The sequence below is a fragment of the Neovison vison genome, chromosome 10, assembly GCF_020171115.1.
Source record: "Neovison vison isolate M4711 chromosome 10, ASM_NN_V1, whole genome shotgun sequence".
In the NCBI taxonomy this organism is placed as follows: domain Eukaryota; kingdom Metazoa; phylum Chordata; class Mammalia; order Carnivora; family Mustelidae; genus Neogale; species Neogale vison.
The window spans coordinates 70376245-70397202 of record NC_058100.1 but is presented as its reverse complement, the minus strand read 5'-3'; the positions used below and the strand labels follow the sequence as shown (position 1 = coordinate 70397202).

The 20958-nt window shown below is 53.8% G+C and overlaps 1 protein-coding gene across 1 annotated transcript in view; it reads right to left on the bottom strand.

Annotated features, from left to right (window-relative positions):
• Positions 1-20958, bottom strand: part of PKP1 (plakophilin 1) — a 50024-nt gene that overhangs the window by 11948 nt on the left and 17118 nt on the right. The window contains exons 3-7 of the mRNA XM_044267580.1: positions 6990-7384; positions 4428-4572; positions 3313-3520; positions 2308-2485; positions 932-1046 (exon numbers count right to left, since the gene is read on the bottom strand). Coding sequence (XP_044123515.1) covers positions 932-1046; positions 2308-2485; positions 3313-3520; positions 4428-4572; positions 6990-7384 — 1041 coding nt within the window. The remainder of the gene's footprint in view (positions 1-931; positions 1047-2307; positions 2486-3312; positions 3521-4427; positions 4573-6989; positions 7385-20958) is intronic.

Sequence of the window (20958 nt, the reverse complement as noted above, 5' to 3'; positions counted from 1 at the left end):
GTCACACAGGTAGAGGGGATGCTGCATCTGCAGCAAAAGAAAACAAGACGACCCCTGGGACCTGGCTGAGCCTCCACGGGACTGTCTCTCTCCCGAGGCCCTGCTGTTACTTTCAGGAGAGGAGCGGGCCGCTGGGAAACTATATGCCAGACCCAGAGCCCATGGCGCTCAGACAGTCCCCTGGTCACCCGGGGACTGTGGGAACTCACTATTCTCCCAAGTTGCTGTCCTGCCGTGATGGAAACACCCAGCCTTCAGTTCCTCTTCCCTCTGTGATTTTTCCTGTCTGTGTGTGCTAGTGTGTCCCAAAGCTCAAAGGGGACAGGAGGGCAGTCTGGCCAGTGGCCTCACTGGGGGGCAGTGGGAAACCAGTGTAGCAGAGGGAGCCTTGGTGCAGGTAGGATCCCTGGGGTATTAGTGGGGCTCCTCGGGGCCGTCTGCAGGGCTTGGCACTAGTGACAGTGATGGCTCGCGGGGTGCTCTCTTGGCCACAGGCCCACTTTGAGTCTTGCTTATGAACTAACTGGGCCTTAAACCAACCCAGGAGGCAGACAGGATATGATCATCTCCATTGGAGTAAAGTGCACACTGAGGAACAGAGATGTCACGAAGTGTCCGCATTCACACAGCCTCTAACTGAGGGACAGGGGAGCTGCCCTGTAACCACTCTCCCCGGCAAGCAGAGCACTCTGCAGCCAGCAGTCCCCTTCACCGGCCCGTCTCTGGGCCTCTGTCCTGTCACTGGACCATACCTTAAAGGCCACCTCAAGGGCAGACCTGCCTCATGGAGCCTGGAAGAGAAAAATGCCAGGACCTAGAGCCCAAGGAGCTGCCCTCACTGATTCTGGGGAGGCCCTGGGCCTTGGAGTGCTGTACCGAGAGGAGGACTGGGGTCCAGGGCCGGAGTGGGGCGCTGCCTGGGTGCGCTCACCTTGTCATCACAGCGGCTGGCGGCCACGCAGTTCTGGACATAGGCCATGAGGGAATCAATGAGCCCCGTGTAGTTTCGCATGGTCTGGCGGCCCGCATCGGCAGAGCTCAGGTTCCTGCGGGGGAGAGCCGAGAGGGGGTGAGGAGGCAGGGGGGGAGGGGTGAGGGTGGAGAGTGGTTGGGGGCACGCAGGGAGGAGAGCAGGTGGCAGAAGGGGGCCCGAGGGGATGAGGATGAGGTTGGAGGTTTGGTAGGACGAGAGCAGGGCAAAAGGCACGAGGAAGAAGTAAGAAAAGACCATTCAGGCCATTCCGCCCCATCGTGGCTGGGGCTGGTCGGGCTCTCATCTGAACTGAGCTCTTTCCACCCCTCCTTCCGCCCACCTGGGCCCCAGGCCTGTAACTTTTATGACCGTCCAGGGCTCTAATGCAGCTAGCAGCCCAAGACACATGCGCTACCACTAGTGGGCACCTGTTAACAGGGGCTGGAAGCTTCACCTGCCCAGTTTCTCTGTGGGGCCAGGGGCTAGATCTGGGAAAGGAGCTGAGGGGTGCTTGGCTGGGGCCACATGCCCCCTCCCTGTGGAAGCAGCGGGCTCCTTCCGGGCCTGTTTGTCTGGTGCCTGCCAAGTGTCGTTCCTGTTGCCACCAATAGCCCTGCAGCCCATCAGGTCCCTAACACCCCAGCTTTGCTCACTGGAGCCCACTGCTGGAGGCTGACAGGGAGGAGCCCCAGCTGAGACACCGCACCCCTCACTCTGCAGCATCCAGGAGCTGGAGGAGACAGACGCCATCAGAGCAGGGTATGATCCTCAAAGGAGATCCGTTCCACGGCTTCACCTCCATACCAGCACCCACAACCCAGCCTGTAACTGCACTCCTGGAACGAGCGTACCCGCATCCCTCCTCCCTGCCAAGGGGGGACGCAGGAGACTCTGGGCGGAGCCGTGCCATCTTTATGCCGATGAATGTGGCAGTTAGCACCATGGCTGGGAAGTGACTCATTAGGAGCCCATCAGCCGCCTTTTGTCTAAAAGGACACTCTTCAAGATAGTACCAGAAATGGATTTTTAGGAAATGGAGGAGAGGGAAATGGTTGAAGCAGTTTGGGTATTCAGATCTGGCACTTCCACTCTTAGATTTCTAATGAAGTCATCTGTGGTCCCTTAAAGGAGGTCATGGAGTCCCGATCCTTATCTGGGTGCAGGGACATCAGGAACACTGGGGGCTCCGTTTCTTGGAGTCTGCCCGTGAAGACCAGTGCCAAGCAGACTGCATTCTATGTTCTCTTCCCTGGCTGGTCCTGCCCGAGATGGGGCTGCCTGGGCAAAGCCCAGGGCTGGGGCCAAAAGACTCCACGGGCATACTCTTCTCTCACCTCAAGCAGCCCGTGGCATTGAAGAAGACTTCAGGGTCCACCATTTCCCGGCTCATGTTGCTGTTGCCATCACACCAGCCGGAGAAGGGGATGATGACCCGGTCGGCCAGCACGGGCAGGGCATCGGCGATGAGCTCCTCCTTCAGCTCGTCAGTGGAGGACAGGTTCCAGAGCAGCCCTAGAGGTCGGGGACAGTCAACTCAACACATGCCAGGCCAAGGAAGACCCCAGGCAACAGGGGACCACCCTCCAGCCTCCAGCCTGCTTTGGCAAATGAATCCTAGTAAAAGGTCACCTTCTAAGTAGGCCTGGTTTATTTCACTTAGTGTCTGATTATTTCCTGAGCCCACTTCCCAGCATCTCAACAAGACTGCAGGTTCTGTGAGAGCAGGGAGCATCTAGAGTTCTTTATCTAGGTCAAAATTATGAATAGGGAAGGTGATCAGAAACACTGGATTGATTCATGGTTTTTAATATAAATGTTAGCGTGTAGAGTCTTCAAATGTTTTCTATTTTCTTCCTAAAAGTTATTCCAGAAATACTGATCTTGGTTACTCTGTGCCTGGCCTCATCTTCCCCGTCCAGTCTGAGGGTTTCATAGTTTCTCTGTCTCTTGTGCCCCTGACCTGAGTGCTTACCATATTGTTTGGACACAGGAAGGTGGTTAAGAACTGTTAGTTCCTGCTTTCATTGACTTCCCTTCCTCCCTGTCACCTACAGATCCCAGCCTCTGCTGAACAAGGGTCCTGTCTGGGCACCAGCCTTCCACGCTTTGCATTCTATCTTCAGAAAGACTTTGACCCCTTGCAGGTATGCACCATCTGGACACCACTAATCTGGCCAAGGCCAGTACCATGGAAGCTCTCAAGACCTCAGCCTGAGGTCAAGTCTGCACGGCTGTGCTCTGAGCCAGCCTGGAGGGGCTGCCCCACACCCCATCTTGGGGCTGCAGCCAGCAGTCCTGCCAACCCCAGCCCTGAGCTCTCCACAGCAGGGGCTCCCTACCGGTCAGTTGTTTCTGGATCTCAGTGCTCCCGGTTCTCCTCAGGAGGCTGACAGCCTCTCGGATCCCATTCTGCCTCCGGGTCTCCAGCTTGTTGGTGACACTTCGGAACACCAGGTTACGCAGGGCCCCGGCAGCAGCCTGCTGGACGTTCTGGTTGGGGCTCCGGAGGAGGTCCACCAGCTTGCAGATGCCTCCCAGCTGATAGACCTGTCGGGATAAGGGGGCCGTCTTGCCCGGTCAGGGAGGTGAGGCTGATCTCATGGCTCTGCTCAAGGTGAGTCTTCTCAGACCCAAAGTCTACTGTCAGTTCAGAAAGACTCAAGCCAACCAACATGAATGAGCAGGCTGGAATCATAGCAATGGGCCAGACCAGGAGCCAAGATGGATTCAAAGGCAAGCTCCCCCACCTCCTCGCCAGGAGACCCTCAGGAAAGCGCCCCTCTGCTCTGAGCCCCACTTTCCTCCTCTGAAATACGGCAGTGAGGACCAGAGGAGGAGACAGATATAAATATATTTCAAAATCCTAAACCAGGACAGACGTAAGAGAGACCCTCCCAGGGGAACTCCTTCTCCTCTGGGGCAGGAATTTGGATGCAGGTGGATCATGGAATTTTTGGAAAACCCGTTTGTTTAGGGCACTACACCCTTGGGCTGAGCTGCAGAGCCCCAGAGGGGTCCTTCCCACCAGCCAGGCTCAGGAGGCAAGAATGACGCCTGGTGAGAAAGAGGATCAGCTATGGAGAGGGGGAGAGAGATGGAGACCGAGAGGCAGAGAGGCAGAGACAGACAGACAGACGGTGGGGAGGGGAGTTGAAGGGTGGAAAGCAGTCATGTTTTCTAGTGGCATCTGAGAAAGGGCATGTCTGTAGAACCCATGACTGTTTCTTCCATGTGACCAGTAGGGGAGACACGCTTGACTAATGTCCACTCACTAGAGGGTTAAGATGCTCAGCTGTGATCTTAGGCGATGCCAAGCACGCTCCTCGCCCCAGGCAGCCAGGCCGGGTGAGAAGGAGCGAGTGCAAATGCCCCCACCCATCTCTAAATGGGGTCAGGCTGACACGCCCAGTCCCTGCCCAGGCCTCCAGGGGGAGGAAGGTGTGCAGCCAGCTACCTGTTGTTTGGCCGATTCATCCTGGAAACAGGTGTGCTGGATGTAATAGGCCCCGATGGCCTGGTACTTCTCATCCTGGGAGCTCAGGTACTGCACAGCCTTGGGGATGGTCAGCCCACTGCACTCAATATCCTCGCTGCAGATCCTGTGGGCAATGGGCAGTGGGGTGGGCTCCAGGGTAGACTGGGAGCCCCGGGATTAGGGGCTCAGAATTCCCCCCGTGTGCCCAAGATGCCACAGCCTGTCCATCCATCCACCCACTCACCCCTTCATCCGTCCATCCATCCATCCATCCCTCCACCCACATATCCATCCACCCATCCATCCGTCCATCCTTCCTTCCTCCATTTTCCCTCTCTCTCTATCCAACCATCAATGCCTCCATCTCTCCCCAAGTCCAGCTAATTTTCTTACATAACAATTCTCACATCTGCTCCTTCTTCCCACCCTCACAGCCACTGCCTTCCTTCTGGTCATAATCACTCTCACTGGAACTACAGCAAGACACCCCCACACCTGGCTCTCTTCTCCAAGCTCCCCCATCCAAAAATTTCCTCCCTTTTACCAGACTAGCACTCCTAAAACCTAGTTCGCTGAGTTGTTCCCATCAGTGCCTTCTCCATCCTGCAGGTTCAAGTGCAGACTGTTTAGACTAACATCCAAGGGCACGTGTTAAGCTGGACCGTATGAAATGGCTGATAGTCAACCTTTTTGAGCCACAAAAAAAATTTCACGTTTCAATCTAATCGTTTGGCTCTGCTCTGCCCTCTTGCCCACACCCCAGCCCCTCATGAGGTCGGCTCCAGCAAGACTCATCTTTCCACTGAGCACCCACATGGCTCTCAGGTGTGGCCTGTCCCTTCCCGTGATAACACATGTGCCTCGCTGAAGTCCCCCTTCCCTGAACGTTCCAGGGAAAGGACACCTCTCTTCTAGGAACCTCTCCAGCTCCTGTGGTGTCAACTCTCGGGCTGCCCTTTCCACCTGTCTGTGTCCTGGTTCCCGACAGAGGGGGAGAGTTCCGGGGGGCAGTCCTTCCTGGGGCAGCCAGCCCCACCCCACCAGGAATCTCCTCAGCACTTCTAGAGGTGCCTTCTCGTGGGTACCAGGCTCAGTCCTGCCAGTAAATGCTCACTAAATATTCGTGGCTTTAGCGTGGCATCTTAACTCCATTTTGGGAAAAATCTCCCATGGAGCAGAGCTCTCTGGTTTTGTATCAGCAGCCCCTCCCGCCCTGCGTTGAGAAAATGTCTCATTTGCCAGTCAAATGTCAGCTCGAAATGGCTCATCATACATCCCCTTCCGTGTCTTGCCCAGACCTTGTCCTCTCAGGGCCTCTGGTTTGGGGCAATAAGCCAGTGCCCCGAGTCCTGCTCCGTAGGAAAGGGTTTCTTAGTCCTTCTCCAACTCATCCTAAATATCCCTGATGCCCTCCGAGTAGTTAGGAGAGGTCCAGCTTTACAATGGAGTTCAGCTTATTATCAAAACAGTGCAACAGACTGGGGAAGAACACAGGGTGCTGCAGCAGCTGTGTGACCTTGGGCAGGTGAGTTAACGTCTCTGTGCCTTGTTTCCTCCTCGGGAGTTCCTGCACCTGTCTAGAAGGGGCTATGAGGTTTAGAGACAAAGCAAAGCTCCTGGAGCTCTAGGAAGAGAAGTTTATCAGGTAAGTGTGTGGCTCTAGGATAGCTCTGGGCTGTGTGCTCCTGGCTGTGTCTCCTCCACTTACCACACACCCTGGAACATAGTAGATGCTTAGTAAATGTTTGCCAATAAATGAATAAATGACCATTAGGTGGTGATAAGGAACAGTTTGGAGGTCTATGGAGCTCTGAGCCCTGGAGGGCAGGCCCAAATGACCCCTAGGACCCTGTCCATCCCCAAGCCACCCTGGCCTGTGGCTCTTTACAGGACACGTGTTTCATTTCCTTCATTCTCCCTGGGCCTTCAGGGTCGAGGGACAAGAGAGATCCTCTGTTCTTCAGCTCTAGATCCAGTTCCTTCAGTTTCAATGTCTGTCTGTCCTGGTTGTCTGTTGTCCTATAAGGTGGAACATGGCCCCCTTGCCCACTGGCCATATCTGGGGACATTCCTTTGCTCTTCCAGAACACAGAAAGAGACTTGCATGCCTAAGGTCACAAACTCTCCATCCCCTGGAGGGCTTGCTAGAACACATGTTGCCAGGCCTTTCCCTGAGTTTCCAAGTCAGTAGGTCTGGGGAAAACGCAAAAATGTTCCCAGGTGATGCTGTCACTACTATTTCGAGGCACACGCTTGGAGCACCACTGGTCTAGCTAACCTTCTCTAATTAGCCCCACTCTGTTCATAATCTGTGACCCTTTAGAACCTACATACCCCACGCATTTGTGTTAATGTCTGGACTCTGTCTCCCCCTTCACACTGAAGACTTCCTCAGTCCATTCCAGGAATGCCCCCAGGCAGGAACAAGGGAACTCTGGGGACCAAGGTGGTCCTTTCTATCATCAGTGTGCAGCCAGGCGGACAGTTTGCCCCCACCCCGACCCCCCACCCTGGCCCCCTGCCCAGCCGGGCAGCACTTACTTGGAGCTGGCCCTTGAGTGGCCAAAGGACAGGTCCTTGTTGCAGGACATGGGCGGGACATACACGGGTTCCTGTTTGGAGGTGCAGGAGGGTGGGCGCACAGGGCACTTCTTGACGGCCTTCTGGCCGCTGCAGGTGCTGTAGAAGCTGTAGCGGTTCTGGGTGGTCTTCTGGCCCCTGTTGCTCAGCGTGCCCTTGCGCAGGGTGCCCCGGGGGTCACAGTAGAGGTCAGGCTCGCTGCGGCTCGCCTTGATCTTCTGCATGAAGCAGATGTCACTGCCTGCGCCGGTCGTGGGACAGGGGCCCCGCTGGTAGTGCCGGCCCCAGTTCTCCATCTGGCTGTAGGAGCTGAAACGCCTGTTGTCATTCTCCCGCTTGAGGGTCCCGTTGTAGATCTGGTCAGAGAAAGGAGGGAAGGCTCAGTGGGGATTCCCGACCGGGGCTTCTGGATCCAGCTGGCCACGGGACCCCATCCTCCCCGGCCTCCGTAATAATGTTCATGGAATCCCAGGACGTTCAGAGTGGAAGGCCTCTTGGCCTCATCATCTGGCATATTATTTTTTCAAACCGCAGGTTGTGACCCATTATGGATTGTGAAATCCATTTAGCCGATTTGTGACTCTCGCTTAAAAAACCAGGACAGCGTGGTAGATGCTGGAACGGACGCCCTCAGAGTGCAAGGCGTGCGGTAGAGACACTTGCTGTGTTGTGGGCTGGGCTGGGCTGGAAAACACATTTCTTACTATGGGGGTGCAGGAACTCATCCAGTCCTACGTGGTTGGTCCTGGCCAGGTGGGGAGTCGGAGGCCCAGAGAAGACGGGGACTTCTAACTCAGGAGGGAAGGGTGACCCCGGACCTGCCCCTGCGTCCCCAAGTCCTTGCCCTGTGGCGCTGTGCCATTCCCAGATACCGGCAGCTTCCAACATGGCCCTTGTCCACTTGTACTCAGAGTGGGAGAAACTGTCTCTTTCTGGCCAGGACTGTTCACCACTGTTATTTCCCTGCTGAACTCCTCATGTTGCCTCCCCTCTGCTGGGCAAGAAGCAAAGGGTAACAGGCCCTCCAGGGGAAGCCCTTGCAGGCCAGAGGGAAAAAAATGATTCTGCTCCTGGGCCTTCTAAGGCCAGAGCCCCGGTGTGCATGGAGTTAGGCCCAGGGGCTTAGGGTTGGGTGAGAGGGGGGCCTCCCGGGTTTTTAGTCAGGCTTGTAGGAGGGAGAGGCTGGGCAGAGGTTCAGTCTGACAGGAAAACATACGGAAATGAGGCAACCCCCAGGGGCCCTGTGCAAGCTCACCTGGGGATGCAGCCTCCTTGGGAAGAGCCTACAAAGCTGGAGATTCTGTGGGAAGGAGCTCGGAACAGATCTGTCGAAAGGGGACTTTCCCAGGAGCTCCCAGGCTGGTGGTGGGTCTGCCTGCTCTGACTTGTCCTCAGACTAGAGGGTAACACTGGGCCTGTGGAGATGAAGTGTCTCCACACAGGGGCTGACTTGGACCTCACCTATGCTGGGATGAGCCAGGGCCAAGCCTAGCTGCCCAGAGGCTGCCTGCCTCACCCCCTGTGTGTGTGTTGAGGGGGGAGGGGGGTGGTTAGACAACTGGGTTATTCTCCTCCACACCAGATCGAGCCACCCAAGGCTGGGGAGGACCTTTTCTTGGCCGATCCCCTTTCAGCACCCGCTCCGGGACAGTCTTAGCAGGAAACCACCCGTGGGTCAAGGGCCCAGTCAGAAGTGGCATCCAAAAGTCAGAAGCCACCTTGACAATGGCGCTCTCATCTCCTCTACCTACATGCTCAGCTGGGCATTCGGGGGGGCCCAGTTTTCTTCCCCAAACTGGGTCCAACCAGCCTACCTCAAAGGGAACAGGTGTGCAGGTGTTTGGGGAGGCAGAAATGAACAGCAACAGGCAGAGGGAAGGGAGTGAGGCAATTTTCTGAGCATTTTTGACACGGAATGTGCACCTTGCACAAAATGTGGGATTAGGCCTCCCCTGCTTCAGGCCCATGGCCACACCCCTCAGCCCTCCATCCTCTTGGGGTGGGGGAAGGTGGGGGAAGGGCACCTTCCAGCAGGGCAGGCTGAGCACTCCCGTGGCGGGCTAAGCCTTAAATGGAAATGCAACAAGGAACTCTCTTGTTCTCAGTAAATGACACTCCTGACGTCAGCCCAGACACCTGATGAGGAGTACAAACTGCTCATCCTGGACCCAACCCAGCGACCGTGTGATCATGCTGATGAAGACTGACAGAGGCTTTGGGCCGCTCCTGTGCTGGGAAAAGGAGCAATGGGCCGTCCTGCCAAGTCTCGGCGAGGGTGGGCTGCCTCGGGGAAGGGCGCCGGCTGCAGGTGTGGTGGAGAAGGCAGAGCTGACCCTGTGGGACTGCATTTCCTGCCCTCCCCCCACCAGCCGCATCTTAGTGGCGTCACCCATTCCCGGGAGCCCCACCCCAGCTCCTTGTGTTATGGCTGCTGGAGGCTTAGGAGAGCCTTGGGTGACTCCCGTCACTTTACTGTTACTTGGACAAGTGGGGACCATGCTTCCTCTTTGCCAGGCCCTTCCGTGTCCTAGTCCGGGGGTCGGGGTATCCCTCCAAAGCTCAGACAAAGCAGGCCGTCACCAGCCTCCTTGCCTGTGACCCTTCCCCTTTGCTGTCCGTCAGGCTGAAGGTTTGGGACTCCAGGCCATTCGTCCAGCTCCCTGGGCAGAGGCAGACTCAGTGGTCAAGGACACGGGCTCTGGAGCTACACTGCCGAGGCCGAGCCCTGGCTATGTCAACGGCCCGATGGGGGGCCTTGGCCAACTTACTTGAACACAACACACCTCAGTTCCTTTTTTTTTTTTTTTTTTAAATCTGTAAAACTGGGATTATAATTGTACCCAGTATGGGGAGAGTCCAGTGAATGAATGTTTGTAAAGTGCTTAGGACAGTGCGTGACCTAAATGTTTGTTTAGTAGGCACATCTGTATCCCTCAGATATCTGTATCCCTGGGATCCGACCGTGGGTGGCCTTTCTTTTTTTTTATTTTTTTATTTTTTTATTTTTTTCCAATTTATTTATTTTCAGAAAAACAGTATTCATTATTTTTTCACCACACCCAGTGCTCCATGCAAGCTGTGCCCTCTATAATACCCACCACCTGGTACCCCAACCTCCCACCCCCCCGCCACTTCAAACCCCTCAGATTGTTTTTCAGAGTCCATAGTCTCTCATGGTTCATCTCCCCTTCCAATTTACCCAAAAGCACATACCCTCCACAATGTCGTGGGTGGCCTTTCACCACAGCCAGACCTAAGGAGCCACCAGGTTGACACTTGATGGGGACGGACCTGGGAGTCCAGGCCAGTCCAGGAAACGGGTATTCAGAGCCCTACACTAGTCTCACCAAATGGCCACAGAACCTGCCTCAGAAGGTTTCAGAAGGAAAGAGGAGTGAGGCCCTCCTGTACGGCTCCATGACGGAATGGAATGACGTGGTGTTTCTCTACGTGGGCACTGTCGGCATTTGGGGCAGGACAATTCTTCATTGTGCAGGCTCCCCCAAGCGCGACAGGATATTGCGCTGCCTCTGGCCCTCAAGCCCTAATGCTAGCGTGCCTCGCAGTCATCATGACTAGCAAGAATGCCCCCACACATTTCCAAACCCTCCCTTCCAGGTCCTGAGCGAGCAGCTGCAGCCGGAGCGGAAAACACGAGGGGAGTGAGCACCCAGGTGCCCACAGCAGGTGGGAAAGCTTCACTGCCAGTGCCGGGTCTCCCAGGCACACCCCCATACCCAGATAGTGATCTGCTGGCAGCATCCTCTGCTTTGAATACAAAGGACAGTGAGACACAGACACACGCCCCTTGTCTGGTTAGCTCATGCTTCCTTGGGAAACTCCAGCCTCGTGGGGTATGGTCCATGCATCACACATCAGAACATTCCAGAGGCTAGAAAGTTGACTATTGTTGGGGCCAGAGATGACCCTCAACCAGAGAGTAGGCTGGGCTGGACAGCTGGGGGTGGGGGGCCCAGGGTGTGTCCAGGGAGACATGTCACTCCACCTGGAAGACCAGTGAGGCTCTTCAGGAGGTCAACAGTTGGAACTACCTTCCAGGTGGCACAGAGAGAGCTGCCCGGAGCAAGGAGACTCTCTTAGCCAGGCCCTGTTCTGCTTTCCCTTCTCTAATGACTTAGGTCTTGTAATTCACCTATTTTCTCTCCTTCTTCCCTTTGTTCTTGGAAAACTGTGGCATTTTATGTCCTGCTGAATGCTCCCTAGACCCTATTCCTGTTCCTCGTCATGTCAGGAAGTGCTCAGAGGCCTACCCCCTTATTTTGCAGGCAAGGAAACTGAGTCCTGGAAGGTAACTAGACTAACGCAGCCGAAGACCCAGGGCCTCAAAGAACTGAACATAGTCCGTTTCCCCTTGAAAGTCTCATTCAGTATGAAGAGGCCCTGAAACTGGAGGAGCTCCTGTTGGCCCAAGATCATGGGACATGACAGTGACCAGAAATTTAGGAAGAGATGGCATGCTTCTGTTCTTCCAACTGAGACTCCTTTCTGACTCCTCCCTTCCCACGCCCATTGCCCAGACTGTGGCCCCAGTAAGCCTCAGGTCGCTATTGGACAATTGCAGTGCCTCCCGCCAGCCTCCAACCCAGCCCTTGGGGCCCTGGTGCCTTCCTGGTGCTGCCATCCACTTGACCTTCTTCAGACAAAGCTTTTTTTGCTTTACAAGTCCACAGTATCTCTCTGCTTCTTCTTCTTCTTTTTCTTCTTCTTCTTTTTTAAGATTTTATTTATTTATTTGACAGACAGAGACCACAAGTAGGCAGAGAGGCAGGCAGAGAGAGGAAGGGAAGCAGGCTCCTTGCCAAACAGAGGGCCCGATGTGGGGCTTGATCCCAGGACCCTGGGATACATGACCTGAGCCAAAGGCAGAGGCTTTAACCCACTGAGCCACCCAGGTGCTCCTCTCTCTGCTTCTTGCAAGGAGAACTCATCAGCTTGGTCCCCTTGCCTGTCCAGTCATCTCTTCCCTCCCCAATACATCCCTTTATGCCGTCTGGTGACATTGACCACATCCTGCTTCTGCCCAGCCTCTTTTCCACCCCACATAGCTTTCCTTGCCCCTCCTCCCAAATGCTATGTTTCTCTAAGACCTCTTCCCCAGTCATCTGCACAGAGCCTGCTCTGACTCAACCAAGGCCCCTTCTTCAGATTTCTGTCATGCCCAGAGCCAGACTTCTTCAACTGTGCACCCCCATTGGTTGTGACCTTATGTGTTCTTTAGTCGCTAATGCTTTCTGTCATCTTCCCCAAGCTCTCCAGGGAAAAGACGCCCTTCACTGTGCCTAGGGCCCTCAAGCAGGGCTGGCCTCACTAGAAATGCCCAAAGGAGGGCCTTGACTTGCCACGGGAATCTGTGCCAGGGATGGAAATCAGGGCCGTTTGTTGGCACTGGGGTTCCCACAGCCTCCATGGGCCACAGGGGGTCCTTGACAATGAAACAAGCTGCCAGGAAGGCAGGGGTTCCAGATGAGGCAAGCCAGTCAGTGAGGGTGGCCCAGTGAGGCTTCAGGCTATGCGGGTCCAGGATTCTTCCCTTTGCTCCTTGACCTGGGCCTTATTAGCTGGTTGGCTAAGCCTAGAGAGTTCCTTTCCAGCTCTGGCTGACCAGACAGAAGGAGTCAGGCATGTGCTGGGCAGACCAAGATGAAAAGAGTGTCTGTGTCCCCAGCTATTAGCCCATTTTGAAACCAAGCTTCTGCCAGCAAGGTGGGGCTGGCCAAACCGGCTCTCAGGCAGGACACACCCTGCTCTTCCCTCTGAGTCCCACACCCAGCGCGGTGCCCAGCAGGGCAGCCTTCAGCAGTGCGCTCTCCTGCTCATGAGAGCGCGGACGCACACACAACTGCACGGGGTCCTCTGCCTCCTGGGCCGGGGGAAGCCCCTCCTGAGAAGGGACTCACACTGAAAATGCCTTGAGGACAGATTCCATTTGCTACTTCCCTTGTACCTACTGGTCCCCCCTCAGTGCCCATTTGTGGGCCCTGGTGCAGTAGGCATGCTCTCTTCCATCTTCCTGGGATTTTAGTCAGGACTGGGCACAGCTGGCCAGTCACAGGGTGGCAGGGAGGAGAGGGAGCTTCACAATGTGTGTGGCAGCTCTGCTCCTCTTCTTCTGGGGCGACTGGAGAGCACAGGTCCTCTCTCAGCAAGGGCTGCCCAGGAGGGGGCATTCAGGCCACAGGGCACAGGAGGTTGCGGGGAGGGATTGTGGGCAGAGATGGCTGCTTACTCAGCAGCTGGAGGCACCGAGAGCCGAGAGCTGCTGGGCCTGAGTCACCAAAGGTGGGACTTGGGCAGGAGGAATGCCGTTCCCTGTCTCCTCCTGAGCTCTGCTCCCTCTCTGGCGGGGAGCAGAGGGTCCCACCCTGGGCTAGTCCTCCTTTCTTTCTCTGGCACGTGGCTTTGTGCAGCATGTGGAGAGCAGAGCTGCCCACCACTCACAAAACCCTGACATCCGGGCAAAGAGCAGGCCTGTTCTGTTCGGAGGCTTTGGTGGTGGGTGGGTCCCTGCTGGGGAGCCCTTCAGGGCGGGGAGGAGCGCTCCCATGATTCCATCCCCAGCATCCTGAGTCCCGCAGTGCCTACTCAGGAAGGAACTCCAGTTTGCAAACTGAAGGACAGGGGCTGGTGGGTGTCTACTCAGACGAGGCACGACGGGAATTGGAAACAGCCTGATGTCAGGTATTGGGCAGCTTCTACCACCTGAATTTTAATATATACTGTATATATTATATTAAAATATATATTTCTATATATAATCTATAATAAAAATATATATTTATATATATATATTTAAAATACATATTTTAATATATTATATATTATATTTAAAATATATATTTCTATACGTATATATATTTTATAATATATATCCTGTATATATAGAACCCCAACCCATGAAAGTTTTGGTGGGAGTGCACAGTTCATAAGAGATCTGCTTAGTAATGATTAGTGTCCCTTGTCATCTTGAGAGGTGGAAGCTGGGAGCTGGCATTGATCAGGGGAGTAGTATGAAACTAGTGGGTGATTCAGAACAAGTTTTCTAAAGTATCTGGACAGCGGCAGCCCAACTAGGTAAGATCCTAAAAATCGCCAACTCCAGGCTGTGGCTTGTGGGTCTTTCAAGACGGCGCTGCTCTCTCCAGGGAGCTCACAGCTCCGGTGAAAGAGGCGTCCTGTCCTGATGGGCTCCAGGCTCCAAGTCTGCATCCCAGGCTGGTGGGAGGGTCAGGCCCACCGAGGCTCCTGGTGCTATCGGGCAACTGGGCCCAGAGTGTGCTTGGGCACCCAGCCCCTTGCAGAGAGCTGGTGCTCCATGATACCTGCCGTCCAAACAGACCTCTGTGGTGCCCCCCACCCAGCTCTGTCTCCACGCCCGGCTCCCTGCTTCACTGCTAGCCTGGGGGAAAACGTGGATTTTCTGAAAATCTTCTCCAGAACCTCTCCCGCTTCACAGCTGAGCAATGGGTTTTTCTCAAGCCCCGGAATTCCCAGGATGGGTTTGGGGAACAAGGACTTATGTTTCATGTGTACACTCTGTGTCATATTTGGAAAAAGAAATCCCCAGCAGGTGTTTACCACCAGTGAGAACAGGCCCCGTGGCAGAGGAACCCCGAACCTCGGCCACCTCTCTTTCACAGGCTCATGCTCAGGTAAGTCGGAGGCATGACTATCCTGCCCTCCAAGAGCCCCCTGTTCTGTGGCCACAGCTTCTGCCTCTTGAACCCAGGGGCTGACCCCATCGTCCCAGCAGCTGCTCATCCTGGGGAGAAGCCCTATAAGGTTTCAACGTGAAATAGCTCCTGGAATCTGCGAGAACACATCAGCTCCTCGAAGAGCATAGTGGAGAGTCAGGAAGATCCCACTAAGCTGGGCACCCGCCACCCCATGCCAGCACTGGGGAAGGTCTGGGGGAAGCTCAGTGGCCTTCTTAACCACTGCCCACCACACATGAGGCCACGGGGTACATCCAGACATAAGAAGAGGAGGCCAAAGGCCATGAGGTGGGAACATCCTCAGGGGCAGATGCTTACTTGGCTCCAAACAGAGCTCCCTGGAGACCCTGCTAGTGGAAGGAAACTACTCCCACTGCTGAGAAGGCCAAGAATTTCACCTGGCAGGAGGAAGAGTGTGTCTGGCTCTCCCCAGGCGCGAGTGGTAGAGCTCCACTCTGGAAGGTGGGCCTGTGTGCCCGTGTGTGCTCCCACATGCACACCGGCCTACACAGACACACATCACTTTGCTGGCAGTGGACTGTGGTCAGGAAGATCTTTGGAAGTTCCTGAACTTATTGTAAAAACACCTTAGCAGGCATGACGCTCTACTCTGTCTTGGCCAGGACCACAAGACTGAAAGTGCAGAAAAGTGACTGATACCCTTTCAATCAAATGCAAAGAGCTTCCCATTCATCATCTTGTTGGAGACCCCTGTGGGACGGCACTCCCGCCTTGTGCCTTGCCAGTGAAGTGTCAGGGCAGATGGCGACATCCTTGTGCTCTCTGTGAGCATTTATTAAGTGCACAGAACTTGAGGCTTGGCTAGGGCCACACAGCTGCCACACAGATGTGGCAGACTGTGACTCAAGACTCAGGTCTCCGACCTCCCTCCTGGTGTTTGTCTTCCAGCCACTCAGCTGCCCGAGCCTGGTGACATGAAGGAAGACTACACAGCCAAGAGCCCCTGCAGCTAGGGGGTGCTCTGCAGGAACGCCACCTGTATCTCTGGCTAGTTGCTGACCCTGAACTCCTAGGAAGCTCCTTGCCCAGGGGCTGCATATATAGGAGGTCTCTGCCGCCTGCTTTTGGCCTGCTGTGGGAGATCCTTAGAGACATTTAGGAAGTGTATAGGTCCTTAGCTGTGTGACACAACCTTACTGCCCAAAGACCTGAGCTAGACGTCCCTCTGTTCCAAGGGACACCAGTGGGCCAGGAGACCTTGGGGTCATGACAACTGGTCTGTCTTGGCCAGGACCACAAGAGTGAAGGTGCAGAAAAGTGACTGATACCCTTTCAACTAAGCCTTGCTCCAATGCACCACTGGGCACACACAGACTGGGCTGGGAAAGCAGGGTGTCATGTCAAGACCGGTGATTGCGGCTGGGCCTGGAGTTCCTGGAATTAGCCAAATCTCACTGAGCTTCTTCACGTTGAGGGAGTTGGGCCACCCTGCTTCAAGCCTCAGGGGCAGCCAGGAGGGAAAAGGGAGGGCTGGGCCATTTGCCAGCCCTGAGCCCCACTACTCTCCCAGGCTTCCTTTCACAGCACCCCCATTTTGGTCCCAACATCATGGGGCCTCTAAGAGAGGATTAGGGCTGCAGGCAGATGTGGAGGAGGCCCAGGATTTCCCAGGGACCCTCTCCTGGCTGGCCCCAGGGAGCAATCCCACAGAGTTTAGCATGACCAAGCCATCAATTAGTTCAGAGAACTGTAAACATTCAGTCAGAAACATCATCTTTGGGGTGCCTGGGTGGCTCAGTATGTTAAGTGTCCAAGTCTTGATTTTGGCTTGGGTCATGATCTTGGGGTCCTGGGATTGAGCCCCAGGTCATTCTTTGCACTCAGCATGGAGTCTGCTTGGGAGTCTCTCCCCTGACTTGGGCTCACTCTCTCTCTCTCTCCCAAATAAATAAATAAAATTTTAAAATAAAAAAAGAATCATCATCTTTACCTGAAATCGTAAAACTCCTAGAAGAAAACAGTAACCTCCTTGACATAGATCTTGGTGATAGTTTTTTGAATCTAACATCATAGCAAAAGAAATAAAAGCAAAAATGAATAAGTGGGACAACATTATACTAAGCTCTTCTGCACAGCAAAGGAAACCATCAACAAAATGAAAAGGTAACCTACTGAATGGGAGAAAATACTTGCAAATCATATAAGTGATAAGGAGTTAATGCCCAAAATATATAAAGAACTCAGACAAATCAGCAGGAAAAGACAAACACAAATCTGATTTAAAAATGGGCAGATATGAATAGACATTTTTCGAAGGAAGACATGCCAATGGCCAACAGGTACATGAAAAGGTGCCCAACATCACTCATCATTAGGGAAATACAAATCAAAACCACAACAAGATATCCCCTCACAACTGTTAAAATGGCTAGAAAGACAAGAAATAACAAATGTTGGTGACGATGCAGAAAGGAGACCCTTGTGCTCTGTTGGTGGGAATGCATACTGGTGCAAAACAGGATGGAGTTTCCTTAAATAATTAAAAATAGAACTACTGTGTGATGCAGTTATTCTACTTTGGGGCATTTATCCAAAGAAAATGAGAACACTAACTTGAAAAGATATGTGCATTCCCGTGTTCGCTGAAGCAGTATTTACAATGGCCAAGACATGGGAATGACCTAAGTGTCCATCAATGGGTGAATGGATAAAGAAATTGTGGCATATATATATATATATATATATATATATATATATATATTTATATATATATATAAACAGTGGAGTATTATGAAGCCATAAAAAGAATGAAATCTTGTCATTCCTCATACCACGGATGGACCTGGAGGGTATTATGTTGAGTGAATTATGTCGGACAGAGAAAGACAATTATCATATGACCTCTCTTATACGTAGAATCTAAAATCCATCTCCCTCAAGCCCCAAAACCCAAGAAAAAATACACAAAAACCAAGCTTGTAGATACAGAGAACAGACTGGTGGCTGCCAGAATTGGGAAGGGGGGGTGCTGGAGAAATGGGTGAAGGCGGGTAAAAAGGTTAAAAAAATATATTATCTTTTAAATGTTCCGTTAAAAACAAACTGTTCAGTCTGGCATGTGGCTGGTCACCTTGGGGAGGGGGATGTACTCTGTAGCTTTTTCCCTTGGCTCTCAGCTTTACCTGACCTGCTGGACCAGCTGTAGGCAAATTATCCTGCACGATGAGTTTGTGACCCAGAATCTCCCCAAGGGTGGGACAGGCACTGCTGGTGATTGTGAGGTGACGTCAGAGCATTTAAGGCACCACAATAACCCACATCAGAGCGCATGGAAAGCGCTTCCTTTTTCCATTTGATCACCACAAGGAGAAAGTCTAGGTTGGTGCCAGCATGTTTTTTTAATACTTGCCAGCCTCCCTTTCTGAGCAGAAAGAAAAAAAAAAAAAGGCTTTCTCTGGCAGGAATTAAATAAATTTGTTTTTATTTTATTTATTATTATTGGTTATAAGTTATGGTTAACCTTCATCTATGGCAAAGAATATTTTTTTTCACTTTTTAGTGATATAAATTTTCCTTTCAAAATTTCCTTTGAAATTTAAGAGTAAGCACATTAGCAATAAATCATAGTTGGTCAATGATTTCATAAAAATTGTAACAGCAGATCGCAAATGACCCAGGTTTGGGAAACACTGTTGCCCATGGTGGCAAGGTTACCCAGAGACCACAGTGTGACAAGATGCTCTGGGCAAGAGTCCAAGGGAGATCCGGGGCCCAGTCCTGTTTCTTCCCTGTGTGGCTGTGCAGCCTTGGGCAGTCACCACACCTTTCTGATCCTGTTTCCTCAGCTACAGAGGGCCCTATAAGGCTTCTTCTGACTTCGGCATTCTAGGATTCAGCCCCCACTGAAGTCACAAAGAGCCTCCTTCCCAACTTAGCTCAGTGCTTCTGAACAAACTCCACAAACCCCACCTTCATCCCCTTCACGCCACACCCTTGGGCGGCCTGCAGGGGAGAAGGAGAGAGAACTGGAAGTCTAGAGCCCCAGAGCTGCTTCTCCGCCCAGCTGCGTCTCTAACCCCTCCCCTCTTCCACTCCCCACCTGATTTGATTTTGTTTTTCAGCTGAGCTGGCTCTCCTGGGGCAGGAAGGCCTCGGTAGAGACTTGCCAGGGCCCTGGGGGAGAATGCTGAGCCTCACCCTAGCGAAGGGTGGGGATAGCTCTTCCACCCACTTGGGAAATGCCGCTGCATTTGTCTCGCTGAGCTCTGTGACAAAAAGAAAACTCTCAAACCAGAAAAGAGGCATCAGAAGATCTACCCAGGGCTGAGTTTTCGTGGATCCCCCTCAGGTCCCCCTGTTTCCTGGCTTGGGAGCGTCTGCAGCATCCCAGGCGGGGGGTGGGGTGGGGTGGGGTGAGGAGATCCTCACTCACTCCAGCCCACTGGGCTCTGGACTCCGTCCTGCCAAGTCTGCCTGTGGGGTACCAGGCAAGTCCCTGCACTTTTCTGCAGCTTGATTTCCCTGCACAAAACATCAGAAGAAGGAGAACACCTACCGATCTCACAAAGACGGTGGAATCAAGTGGGGAAGTAAAAACAGGAGCACTGGGGGTAAATTCAATTTACCAACTGAAGGGATTAGTGAGGACAGGGATGCTGGAGATCGGAGTTCTTCCCTGTGGGAGTCGGCTGCAGATGAAGGCGGGAGCGCTGTGGCCTTCTGGCCACCTGTCATCTGCCCGCTCACCCCAGAACCTGGGTGTGGGGGGGTCCTGCCCAGACCTCCTGCTCCTTCTGGGACTGGGGCCCCACCTTCCAGGGGCTGGAGGTGGGGAAGGAGACCCCCCCCCCACTTCCAGCTGAGGGAATGCAGGGGTTCAAGCTCACTCTGAATGCTATCCTCTCTGACGCTCTTGCTTCCTCCTTGAGTTGTTGTTAACTATAGTGTCAGGACTTTAAAGACTTGTTGTTGGTTGAGCACATTAGTTCTTGCCAGGACAAAAAAAAAACAAAAAACAAAAAAACAAAAAACACAAGCCAGTCAACCCACCAACCCACCAACCACACAAAACACCAGGACCCAAACAAAACTCCGCTAATTTTTTTTTCCGGAAAAAAATAAAGAAGTTTACAATTATCCTTGGTTCTTCTGATCTTCCCTCTAAAGTCCCAGAGGGTCTCCTTTAAGTGTGAGAGGGAAGGTGAGAATAGTGACCAACTCATGCAGCTTTCCTTCTCCGGAGAAGCCATTTCCGTTCTACGGGGCCAGGGGGTCAGTGGCCTCACAGTGCGTACCGCGGTGTCTCGCCCTCACCTCAGAGCTCTCCGCGAACTGAAGGGAAGTACTTGCGGGGGCTCGCTGACAGACTGAGCTGGAGGAAGATGTAAACCAGGCTCTGCCGTCTCTCCTGAGGAGAGAGGCACCGACTGAGGAGGGCCAGCGGCTGACTGTATCCAGGGCTGGCAAAGCCCGATGCTGTCCACCACCTCTTTGGCTGCCCCCACTGAGTCCCATACCCTGACCCTGATCCTGACCTCTGTCCCTGAGCGTTCTGGCCAAATTGTCTGGCCTCCCGTCCCCCATGAGGATCCTCACTGCCTTATTCTGGGTCTGGTGCTCCTCAGGGGCACAAGGCAGGGGTGGGCAGCAGCCTCACTGAGCTTAGGGGGCATGGCAGGTCCCGCACCCCCAGGAATCGGTGGCAGGAGGCCAGGGAGGCTTACGAGACCCCTGGAGCTGGCAACATGCACACAGCCGCCCTCCTTGGGGGTGATCAGTCAGAAAAGAGGGCCCAGACACTACTGTCAGACCGAGCCCCAGGCCTAGGAGAGTTTGTCCTCCGCCCACATTCTCTCTGTGAAGGGCAGCCCTCCTCTCCTTTCACACCCCACTCCAAGCTCAGCTCAGCTCCTCCGGCAGCCTGGCCTGGTTTTCTCCACTTGGATCCCACCCTTGGACACCGCTGGCATGTACTTGCTGGAACCACCGTCCCCTCTCTTTGCAAGCCCATGGTGTGGACATGCGAGGCATTCCTTGATTCCTCTCTCCCAAGGAAGGCCACGGGCTCTGTGACGTCAGAGCTGCGAAGAGATGCTCTGAGCCACTGTCTAGTCTGCTGACGGTCAGCCTGAGGCCCGGCCAGGGAGTCCCCGTGTCTTAGCAACAGTCCCCAGGACAGTGATGTTCTGAGAAGCCCACAGCCAGGCTGGGGCTTCTTCCTTCCCTCTGCCCCTCCC